Source organism: Plecotus auritus (assembly GCF_963455305.1).
Source record: "Plecotus auritus genome assembly, chromosome: 4".
Taxonomy (NCBI): Eukaryota; Metazoa; Chordata; class Mammalia; order Chiroptera; family Vespertilionidae; genus Plecotus; species Plecotus auritus.
In genome coordinates, this window is record NC_137775.1 from 98,835,052 (window position 1) to 98,847,200 (window position 12,149).

Consider the following 12,149-nt stretch of genomic DNA (forward strand, 5'->3'; position numbering starts at 1 on the left):
AAGGATACAAATATTTGCAGCTACCTTACCAGGCTGCCGTGGGGATCAAATCAAACAAAATGCTACACTAGCGCTCACTGAAAAGACTAGAATATCATACAGATGGCAGGCATTATCATTCTGATATAGTATATCTGATATAACAGCGAATCAGAGAAAGAGGGGATAATTTAATCTTAAGAAGCAATAAGTTGACTTGAAAGCTGCTCAAGAATAGTTTATGATATGTGGAGGCAAGTGAAATCACATGGGATTTTGTTATTTTATTGCGATTTCTGGTTCTTCACTTATCACAGAATCAGATGTAGCCTGAAAATGAGTCTCTCCAATTAGTGTACCTGTTACCCTCCAACTAGCCTGAAAAATACCTCCACTGCCCTGCCCTGCAGGCAGCTCTGAAAACCAAAGGCTTTGCCACATTAAACAGGCCATTCTATGCATTCTTCGAGACTGCACGGTACATTTCACTCTAAAAATGCTCACAGTAAAAGACTGTAATTATGACCATAACTAGGAGGAAGAGATGGGGTAACTGAAGGAAGCAGAGAACAACTCACTTGGCTGGGGGCAGGGACAACATCTTGTGCATGGTGGAGCTCATTCGGTCTCTGCTCAGACTGAAGGCATCCTTGGTCAAAGACACAGCTTCCTTGGTGAGGTCCATGGTGGCATGCAGAGCCTCCTTGGTGGCATCCTTGGTCGTATGAATAGCACTTGACAATTCTCCCTCAATGTTCTTCAAGGGTGAAAGTTCACCCTGTCCATTCACAGCGGTATCCCTAACACCTGGGGGCTTCGGGGCAGCTGGTGAGCTGGATGCCTGGGCTCTGCTCAGTCTCTTGGCCTGTAGGGAATTGAATGCATCATGGCCCTTCCCTGCCAACTGCTGTGTAAGAAAAGCTGAGTGCTGCAGCTCTCCATCACTATGGAGAGGCAGTGACCTATCCTGGGCTGCATCCAGATTTTCAATGCCACTGTCCTCCAAAAACTTCTCAGGGCTTGCTGGGCCCTGTTCTGAGGAGGCATCAGACTTCAGTTCCCGATCCTCTGAAGGAGACAGCTCCGAATCTATGAGGCTGGTGGTATCTAAACCCACAGAGTCAGCTTCGGCAGCACCAGGGGCAGGATGCATAAGCAGAGCCACCTCAGCGCTGGGGAAGAGGACCCCAATGCAAGCTGTCTGGTCCTGCAGGGCAGACCCAGTCATGGCCTCTGTATCCTTAATCAGCTGCTCCTGAAGACCTTGGAGCACCTCCTGCAGGCGGAGCAGAGCCAAGTACTGGTAGTGGTCGAGCCTCACTCGGACATGTTCAGGGGAGTGTACAAGCATGTGAACCTCTGCCGTGTCCTGCAGCTCGGTCAGAGGCTCTTTGATGTCCACACCACCACCGCCTTCTCTCATAATCTCCATGACTTCGGTAAGGCCCGACAGGCTTTTCAAATCATGTTCAGTCTTTGACCTCAGATGGGACACAGTGTCAGGAGCCAGGGCCCCAGACTGGACAGGACTGCCAAAGCTGGCTGATGGTTTTAGCCTCCCTTCTGCTGCCAAAAGAAGTTTCTGTGCCTGGGCTTGCTGCCAGCGCAGGGGTAGGCAGGCCCAAATGGACAAGGGGAAGGGGGCCACAAAATTCAAGGTACGGCCTTTGAAGTTCTCGGTTCCCTCAAAGTCCAAGGAGATCTGGGGGAAGTGGATGGACCAGAGATCCTGGGAAGCCTTAGGCCTCTGGGGAGGGAGGGTGTTAGCATAAGGGAGGCTGGAATCCATCTGGAAGGCATGCTGCACAAAAAGCATATGCAGGAGACTGAAGCCACCTGGAACCTTGGGGAACTGAACATAATTGGAATGAAAGAACTCAGAAGCAGCAAAACCCTGGAAGAGACTGTGGAGGTCTGGACAGCTGCAGTGTGGAGGATGACGTGTATTGGTGGCAGTCATGGCCGATGCAGAGAAGACTAGGGCCTGGGGCCGATGCAGCCCAGCCTGCTCTCTCTTCTCCAGTGGGAAGCTTACCTTCAGAGAGAAAAGGAAACCCAATTCAGAATGGCCATCTGAATATCTGCACGCCCCACCATTAACACACAAGGAAAGACCACTGGGGCTGTGAAACTGTTTTCCTTATTCTGTCAAGAGGACAGAGCAGAACCCTGGATCATGACGGGCGAAATGCAGCTGTGGCTGTCAACAGGGAACAAGAATCCCACTCTCTCCCTACCTTCAACTGGAAGGCATCCAGTCGAATGTCCAAGTGCTCATCTTTCTGGCTGGAATCTTCCAGTTTGTAGATAGCTTTGAACTGCTCCAAGCTGCGGTACAAATCCAGGCAGAAGAGGTTTCCCCAGAGTAAGCTGACAGGATCCACAGTAAATGTCAGACCATTTAACTCAATGTAGAGATTGGGACAGGGAACTGGAAAGCAGAGAAGAGAATTGCCATGTACAAAGTAGCAGCTCAACTCCTACTTACCAGCTAGTATTCATTTGACTATCAAGAGAGCAAAGGTACGTATTTATACAGGGCAGTGTCTTTAACAAAGGTGTGCTAAACTAACTCCAATACCCTAAACTCTAACAACAAGTGAGAATATAAGTATAGTCCCAAGTCTGACAAACGGGAAGATCATGCCTGGATAGGAAGAAATGGCCACCTCCGATGCTTACCTGGAAGCTCCTGATTATCTGGGAAATAATACTCTGTGAACTCAATGTGAATGGCGGAGACCTGAGCGGGTAGGTTGTGAAGTTTCCGACTGCAGGAAAGGAGTGTAGATGGCTTCTTACTGGGCTGTTTAGCTGTAGAAACCTATGTTATTACAAATTGCTGTTAGCATCTGTGCTGCACCCAGAATAGAATTTCCTCCACTTCCTCTACTATCCTTCTAGACTGTCCCAGGGAGCATAGTGCTTCTACACGTATTCTCCATGTATCCCAGGCATTCTCCCACCTGCCTAACACTATCCACAAGTTCATGTTTTCCATGGAAGGTTTAGAAGGTTTATAGTAAGATATTCACAGGAAATTGATGGAATCCCAAGTACAGATCTCAACAGACATGCTCAGAAGGAAACGTGTCAACCCACCCAGAAGTTAGGGAAACAGACCCCAAATTCCACAACTTTGTTCACACTGTTGCCTTCCAAAGGAACTGCCCCACCCCTTTCCAATCACGCTTCCCCGTGCCCTGGACTCCTCACCTGGTGGATGTCCAAGTCATCCACCCGTATTACCAGGCAGCTAGAGCGTAAGCGATTCCACGCTGGAGGCCGAAGGGCAGCCTTTCTTCCTTGAGACGGGTTTCTCTCAAGGGGGTTCTTTCGAGTACTGGAGAGAGAATCTAAATAAAAATTAAAAGGTGGGAAAGACACTCAGACACATTCAACTCTCATTATTAATAGAATTAGGAAGTAAAAAATCCTAATCAGGATTATAAAGTGATGACCCTAGGATCATTAATGCCATTTGTAGGAAAGACAGCCTAACACTGTCTAGCTTCTGGATGGAACTCAAAAATTATCTTCTCCCTAAAACTAAGCAACAGTGACTGAATAGAGATGATGGCACCCTCTCACAACACTGCAGCCATCCCTAGGGACAAACAGGACTGGGTAAAGAAAAAGGTCACTAATGACTCTCATGGGATAAGGTTGGGATAACCAGCTAGTCCAGTGCTTTGTCTCACTGGATATTCAAAGGGAAATAGCCAGAGGCTAAGCAACAGGAGTCCTCCAGCTCCTTGCAACCCACCTGCTTTTTTCTGGAAGGGAGAGTCTACCCCCAGGTGCCAGGGAGGTTTCAGACCCATCTCCTCATGCCACTTCTCCATTTTACTCTGAAATTCCATCACCAATTTCTGGGCCCACTGGCCTCGGGTCTCCATGGCCTCACAGTGCCGTACCCAGTGTCTGCAGCTATCACCTGTGCAACAAAAAAGCAAAAGATTTTAGTCCAAGATCATGATCCAATGTCCAATTTTTCCTTTCCACTGGTACAGTCATAGTTCAGAATCTGATCCCTAAACCCTAATCCAGAATTTTCTGGGATATGTAAAAATCAACAAGAGCACTCAAGTTCTGGATTCCACATGTGACCATCCCCTCAGATTCCCAAAGGCCAGCTTCTGGATGCCACCATCTTTGACTACAGACTACTGGAGAGGCTCTAACCAGTGAAGTAAGGGGCAGAGGGCAGAATCAAAAGCTACATCTCGGGCATTGCCTTCCCTCCCTAGTCCCTCTAATCCCTCATAGAGAATCACCTATAATAGACCCTGAAAGTTTCCAGAAGGTGTCGTCTGGAAGAGGGCTATTTCCAATATCTCAGGTGCTGCAAGCCCTCGCACCGTCCTGCGGGGCAGTCGGTGATGAACCCAGGAATCTGTGCTCAATACCTGGGCCATGCTAGAACGGCCCCATTCAGAATTCCCATACCTGCCCAGTGGAAGGGGTAATAGTCAAATGCCATCTTGCGGAAGGTAAGCTGCATGGCACCATCCATGAGTCTGTTTGCAGAGACACCTATAAAACAAAAAGAAAGGTGATTAGCAACAGGAGGAACGAAGATGCCTAAGCACCTCTTGAAGCATTAAAAGTTCTCTTCAGGACCTGATACACAGTGCACCTCCAAGACCATGGCATCAGGTGATTTTCAAGACTGAGTCCCTCCTTTTTCGAGTTGCAACAGCCAATGGACGTGCTCTTAAACATCCCCCCCAAAAAATACATTCTCTGTCTCTATAAATGGCTGCCAAATTTCCAGAAAGGCAAAAAGAGACTGAAAAACTCAGGATTTAGGAGTTCCAAACCCAGGTCTCCCATAGATACATGATACCAACCTAGATTGATTGATTGATTCCTCCAAACCTAACAATACTTGTATTACTGTCCCTCAGCACAACACCTGGAGAGGCATAAGGCAGATTCCCCCTCAAAAAGCAGGACCCATGTTATTTCCTTTCATACCCTGGCCTCAGAGTGAAAGCTGTGATTTAGACAATCTTTAAGTACTGCACATACAAAATACCATGGAATACTAAAAATACTACACTAGCAAGAACACTGTAAAATAAACATACAGAATATTGTAGGTAAATTGGGACTTTTAGCAAAAGGTCAATTACAGTATCAAATTCTGGTCAAGATGGTGCAGTAGAAAATGCAGTACTCGCCTCCTCCCATAACCACATCAAAATTACAACTAAACTACAGAACTACCATCATTCAGAACCACCTGAAACCTAGCTGAATAGAAGTCCTACAACTAGTGATTTAAAGAAGCTACATTGAGACTGGTAGGAGAAGCAAAGACATGGAACAGGCTGGTCCCACATCCACATGTAATGATTAAAAATCAGGAGGGATATCTTGGCTGCGAAGGTCCTCCCTGAGGAGCAAGGGGACCCAGCCCCACACCAGACCCCCTCTCCCCGCCCCCAGCCCAGGGTTCCAGTGCCAGGAAGGAAAGTCTCCATATCTTCTAGCTATAAAAACCAGCAGGCATTGTGGCTGAGTGACACCAAGTCCCAGACAGTTCCTCTTAAAGGGCCTGTACATAGACTTACTCTGACTCACTCACTCTGAGCTCCAGCACTGGGATATCAGCTCAAAAGATACCATGGACATACAGGGAGAAACTGAACTGTCTGGCATCAGGGGGAGAGCTGGGGAGCAGCTTTCTCCCAGACAGAAGTGCTGGCAGAGGCACTGCTCTTTTGATGAGCTCTCCCCACGGAGCCAGGAGGCCAGCACCATATCTGAGTCTCCATCAATCTGGCTCACTGTTAGCCCTGACCTGGTGATTCCCTGAGACCTGGCCCCACCAAACTTGTGGACCCATCCAAGCTGTTTCCAGTGGCTTTTTCATATGAATGGCCTATCTTGGCTCACGCTTCACTTTCCTAAAATCTCTCAGACAAGCAGCATCTGGCCTCACCATGCCCCATACCTCTCGTTAAGAGGCTCCAGGCCTGGTACTAGCAGCAGCTGGCCTTGGTTCCAGGCTTGGCCTCTCCTAGGCATCTCCAAGCCCAGCACAAATAGCAGCCATCTGCAGCTAGTTTTGTAGCTCAAACCTCATGTCCCAGGGCAGAACACAGACAGTGACTGATCTTGGCCTGCACTTTCTGGGAGACCCCAGAGCCAGCACACCTGTATGAGAGCTTCAGACTACTTCCAAGCACCACCCAACCACCTCCACAGTAACACACTCAGCAGGCACCAGAGACCCACTGAAGTTTTATAGGTATCTCTGCAAGAACCACTCTGTGGAATGGGCCCCTAAATAGCTGATCCTCCATGGTGGGTGGTGGTTGCAGTCAGCCAGGCCTTGCAGCTGATCAGCCTGGGGGTAAATCCCTCCCACTGACGTGCCAACAGCAGTCAAGGTTCAACTACCACAGGAGAGTATACACAGCCTAATGGGGCGGGCGGGGGCGGGGGGGGGGGGCGTGGAGACACACCTGAAGTGCCCAGCTTGAGTGATCAGGGAGGCTGTGCCACTGGACCCTACAGGATACCTGTTGCATTAGGCCACTCTACCAAGCCCAGAAGACATAGCAACTCTACGTAATACATAGAAATAAACACAGGGAGGCTGCTGAAATGCGGAGACAAAGAAACATGTCCAAAATGAAAGAACAGAACTAAACTCCAGAAAAAGAACAAAATACAGACAAGCAATCTACTAATGAAGAGTTCAAAATACTTACCTCTTGAACTCAACTCTAAGAACTGTAAGAGGAGGGATTATTCTACATATATGTATTGTCTGCCCTATCCTGGTCTGCACGTCCACCCTGTCCCTTACTACAATGAAGGGGAATACCATGAGATACTGTAGGTATAAAATGGCAAACCTACAACTAGGAGGGTCCTTTCCCTCCAATATAGATCTCACAAGTTCTGACTAATCAACATCCTACCAAGAGATACACCTACACCAGTTTTTCCATTTCTCAATCTTTTTTTCATAATTACTCTAAAGAGCCTTTTTATATATTTTTTCCAATTGTACCCTCTATGAAATTTTAATACTTCAGATATACTGTATATCAGACATATACTACTAATGTACTATATGTCTATCTGTGCTTTATACATAAGAAGAATAAATATAAATCTTATGTTTATTCAATGCAAGGTTAAGAAAAACTAAATTTGAGAGAAACCAAGATGGCAGCATAGGTAAACACCTAAACTGCTGCCTCGAACAACAATTTCAAAACTACAACTAAAAGACAAAACGGACATCATCCAGAACCACAGGAAAGCTGGCTGAGTGGAAATTCTACAACTAGAAGGAAAGAGAAAAGCACATTGAGACTCAGAAGAGCTGCAGAAGATTGAGGTAGGGAGACGTGCGCGTGGGGAAGACTGGCTGCTGAGTGCATGGCTGGCTTTCTCAAGGGGGAGGGAGACGGAAGCCCCCGAATGCGCTGAACTCCAGTTCCGGGCAAGACTCTGGGAACCCAGACTCATTTGGGGGGAATCTGGACTGTCAGGAAAAGAGAAAAACACACTAAGACTCAGGGGAGCTGCGGAAGGCAGAGGTCTGGAGGCGCGCATGTGCAGAGATAACTATTGCTCAGTGCGCGGCTAGCTTTCTCAAGCGGGAGAAACTGGACTGTCTGGCAGCAGGTGAAACTCGAGGGCGGCTTTCTCTCAGAGGTGCTTGCAGCGATTACCATGGGACACTGAGACACAGGGTCCTATTAGGGCAGGGCTGACGGGAAACCAAGGCTGTCTGCTCTGCCCTGAGACTCCGCTCTATCCAAGCTGAGCACAGAGGCTTTTGCAATTTTGCAAGTCTTGTCTCATAAGGGTGTCTCTAGCACAGAAGTTCTCCCAGCGTAGACACAGCTGATCCTCACAGCCAGTTGGCCTGGAGGTCAATTCCTCCCAGTGATACCAACAACAATCAAGGCTTAACTACAACAAGGCTGTGCACACAGTCCACAAAGGGGTGCACCAAGAGTGTCCACCTCAGGTAACTGAAGAGACTGAGCCAATGGGCCTTATAAGACACCTACCACACAAAGCTACTCTACCAACTCAGGGAAGCAACGAAAATGCGGAGACAAAGAAACAGATCACAAATGAAAGAAATGGAGGAAAGCAAATGACTCAATATAGAGTTCAAAACCACGGTTATAAGGTTTTTCAAGAATTTCCTAGAAAAGGCCAATAAATTTAGCGAGACCCTCGAGGATATGAAAAAGGACCAACTAGAAATTAAACATACACTGACTGAAATAAAAAATATTATACAGAGACCTAACAGCAGACTAGAGGATCGCAAGAATCAAGTCAAAGATTTGAAATACAAAGAAGCAAAAAACACTCAACCGGAAAAGCAAAAAGAAAAAAGAATCCAAAAATTTGAAGATAGTGTAAGGAGCCTCTGGGACAACCTCAAGCGTACCAACATCAGAAGTATAGGGGTGCCAGAAGGAGAGAGAGAGCAAGATACTGAAAATCTATTTGAAGAAATAATGACTGAAAACTTCCCCACCTGGTGAAAGAAATAGACTTACAAGTCCAGAAAGCGCACAGAACCCCAAACAAGAGGAACACAAAGAGGACCACACCAAGACACATCATAATTAAAATGCCAAGGGCAAAAGGCAAAGAGAGAATATTAAAAGCAGCAAGAGAAAAACAGTTAATTACCTACAAGGGAGCACCCATACAATTGTCAGCTGATTTCTCAACAGAAACTATGCAGGCCAGAAGGGAGTGGCAAGAAATATTCAAAGTGATGAAAAGCAAGAACCTACAACCAAGATTACTCTACCCAGCAAAGCTATCATTCAGAATGGAAGGTCAGATAAAGAGCTTCACAGATAAGTAAAAGCTAAAGGAGTTCATCACCACCAAACCAGTATTATATGAAATGCTGAAAGGTATTCTTTAAGAAGAGGAAGAAGAAGAAAAAGGTAAAGATAAAAATTATGAACAACAAATACATATCTATCAACAAGTGAACCTAAAAATCAAGTGAATAAAAAATCTGATGAAAAGAATAAACTGGTGAATATAACAGAATCAGGGGCATAGAAAGGGAGTGGACTGACAATTCTCGGGGGGAAAAGGGTGTGGGGGGTGCGGGTAGAGACTGGACAAAAATCGTACACCTATGGATGAGGACAGTGAGGGGGAGGTAAGGGCAGAGGGTGGGGTGGGAACCGGGTGGAGGGGAGCTCTGTGGGAAAAAAGAGTAACAATTGTAATAATGTGAACAATAAAAATTTATTAAATTAAAAAAAAAAAGAAAAACTAAATTTTCTTTTTTTTTTTAATATATTTTATTGATTTTTACAGAGAGGAATGGAGAGGGATAGAAAGTTAGAAACATCAATGAGAGAGAAACATAGATCAGCTGCCTCCTGCACAACCCCCACTGGGGATGTGCCCGCAACCAAGGTACATGCCCTTGACAGGAATCGAACCTGGGACCCTTGAGTCTGCAGGCCGACGCTCTAGCCAATGAGCCAAACCAGTTAGGGCTAAATTTTCTTTAACTTTATATTTGCTGAGTAATTTTTTTTTAATATATTTTATTGATTTTTTACAGAGAGGAAGGAAGAGTGATAGTCAGAAACATCAATGAGAGAGAAACATCGACCAGCTGCCTCCTGCACACCTCCCACTGGGGATGTGCCCGCAACCAAGTTACATGCCCTTGACCGGAATCGAACCTGGGACCTTTCAGTCCGCAGGCTGACGCTCTATCCACTGAGCCAAACCGGTTTTGGCGTTTGCTGAGTAATTTTTAATGTGATTTATTAACTTATATAAATTATAATTTATCAAATTACATATGCAAATTTACAATTTCTATAAATATGTAACAGCAATATAATCAAATGTTTAATTATTCAAATTACTTTAGCAAAAATAAAATAGCTGAAAATTTTAAATTAATTTCATTAAAAATATATTAAGTAAACTTAAGTTTTAACCTTTGCTTGACATGAAAAATAATATTTAGCCCTAACTGGTTTGACTCAGTGGATAGAGCAAGGGTCCCAGGTTCAATTCTGGTCAAGGGGCATGTACCTTGGTTGCAGGCACATCCCCAGTAGGAGGTGTGCAGGAGGCAGCTGATTGATGTTTCTCTCTCATCGATGTTTCTAACTCTCCCTTCCTCTCGGTAAAAATTTAATAAAAATATATTTTAACAAAAAAAATTTTTAACTAGCTAGATATTCATTCAGATATTGTCAATATTTTTTTCAGCACTTCACTAAATGATGGGTTGAAAAGTCCTCTAATCACAGACATCTATTCACCAGTTTGTAGTACTGATCTTCCATACATTTTGTGTACCTTTCATGAATTCAATATCAATGCTACTCATGTGATATCTAAGCAAATCCAACAATAAATTAAATACTAAGGAATAAAATTTTGTCACACAGGGTGAATCTTGGAGGACCGCAAACCATTATTATATGTAAAATTTTTTCACCCCTCCCCCCACCAAAGAACCAACTTTCAATGTCCAGAATAGGCAAATATTAAGACAAAAAGTAGATAGGTGGTTGCTTAGGACTGTGAAATGGGGAGTGTTAGTTAATGGACACAGGATTTCTTTTAGGGGAGACAAAATGCTCTAAAACTAGATTATAATGATGATTGCACAACCCCATAAATACACTAAAAAACAATGAGTTGTATATTCTAAATGGGTGAATTATATTGTATGTAAATTATATCTCAATAAAGCTGTTTTTTAAAAAAGAGTCAATTTTCACCTGCTTGGGAGAAATATCCCAATTCAAATGCCTGAACTAGGCTACTGAAGGGAGAGGGTTTATAGCCAAGCTTTCTCTGCTGGAGTTACTTGGAGTTAAAAGAACAGCAAACTATAAAGACTGAGCATATAAAAACAGGGTCTAGAAATGAAAACAAATATAATTACCAATCACTAGCATACTTAATTATAAACACATAATTATATATGAGACATAAATGATAGTATACATAAATAAATTACTAATGATGCCCTAGCCCAGTGGTCGGCAAACTGTGGCTGTGGCTTGCGAGCCGCGGTTTGCCTCTCTGTTGACTAATGAGTTTGCCGACCACTGCCTTAGGGAAAAACACTTAAAAAACATTTTAATAATGTACTAATGTCTTTAACCTGAAGTGAAAACTTCTGGGTAAGGGTAATGTCTTACGCAGTGGTTGGCAAACTCATTAGTCAACAGAGCGGCAAACCGCGGCCCTAGCCTAAGCATGTCAAACTTGGGGCTGGCACGCTTGGCTAGCCGGTTTGCTCAGTGGATAGTGTCAGCCTGTGGACTAAAGGAACCCAGGTTCGATTCTGGTCAAGGGACCAGGGTTGCAGGATTGATACCCAGTAGGGGGCGTGCAGGAGGCAGCCAATCAATGATTCTCTCTCATCATTGATGTTTCTATCTCTCTCTCCCTCTCTCTTCCTCTCTGTAATCAATCAAAATATATATATTTTTTTAAATAAATAAAAGTAAATGACTAATAATGATTCTCCAATGAGCTGGTGGGAAAGGATAGCCTAGCTTTAAGAGAGACCAAGTTTTGGTCTCACAGGCCTTATCTTAAGGAAAATAGTTAAAAAGAGTCAGGTGATACTCTTCCCTTATCAACCACCAACCTCCTCATTGAAGCCTTTGAAGTGAGAGATGCTCCAGTTTGATTTCTTTTATTGAGATATAATTGACATATAACATTACATTAATTTCAGTTGTATAACATAATGATTTAATATGTTTATACTAGAAGCCGATGCATGAAGATTCGTACCAGAATGGGCCTTCCTTTCCCTAGCTGCCAACACCGCTTTCACTGCTTTCGCTCTGGCCGGAGCCGCCTTTCCACCTTCCTATACAGCTCAGAGGCCCAGAGCGATGGGGCGGGCCAGAACGCCTTTGTCGTCACCATGGCGATGATGCAAGCGTCCTGCCCCGCCCATGGCCGCTTGGCAGCTTCATATGCAAATTAACTACCATCTTTGTTGGGTTCATTTGCATACTCACTCCTGATTGGCTGTGGGTATTGCAAAGGTACAGTCAATTAGCATGTTTGTCTGATTCAAGTGAGGTCTGGGGATAGCCCTGGCACCTGTATTTTATCAGGTATTACAGGCTGAAGAGCACTGCTTACACAGACAG

The 12,149-nt window shown here is 44.8% G+C and overlaps 1 protein-coding gene across 1 annotated transcript in view; it reads right to left on the minus strand.

The window, feature by feature from the left end:
• The window catches only part of BLTP3A (bridge-like lipid transfer protein family member 3A), a 71,462-nt gene that overhangs the window by 16,137 nt on the left and 43,176 nt on the right, over positions 1-12,149 (minus strand). Inside the window, exons 9-14 of the mRNA XM_080663217.1 lie at positions 4,429-4,515; positions 3,746-3,916; positions 3,196-3,335; positions 2,662-2,803; positions 2,217-2,410; positions 558-2,014 (exon numbers count right to left, since the gene is read on the minus strand). Of these exons, the coding sequence (XP_080519343.1) occupies positions 558-2,014; positions 2,217-2,410; positions 2,662-2,803; positions 3,196-3,335; positions 3,746-3,916; positions 4,429-4,515 (2,191 nt within the window). The remainder of the gene's footprint in view (positions 1-557; positions 2,015-2,216; positions 2,411-2,661; positions 2,804-3,195; positions 3,336-3,745; positions 3,917-4,428; positions 4,516-12,149) is intronic.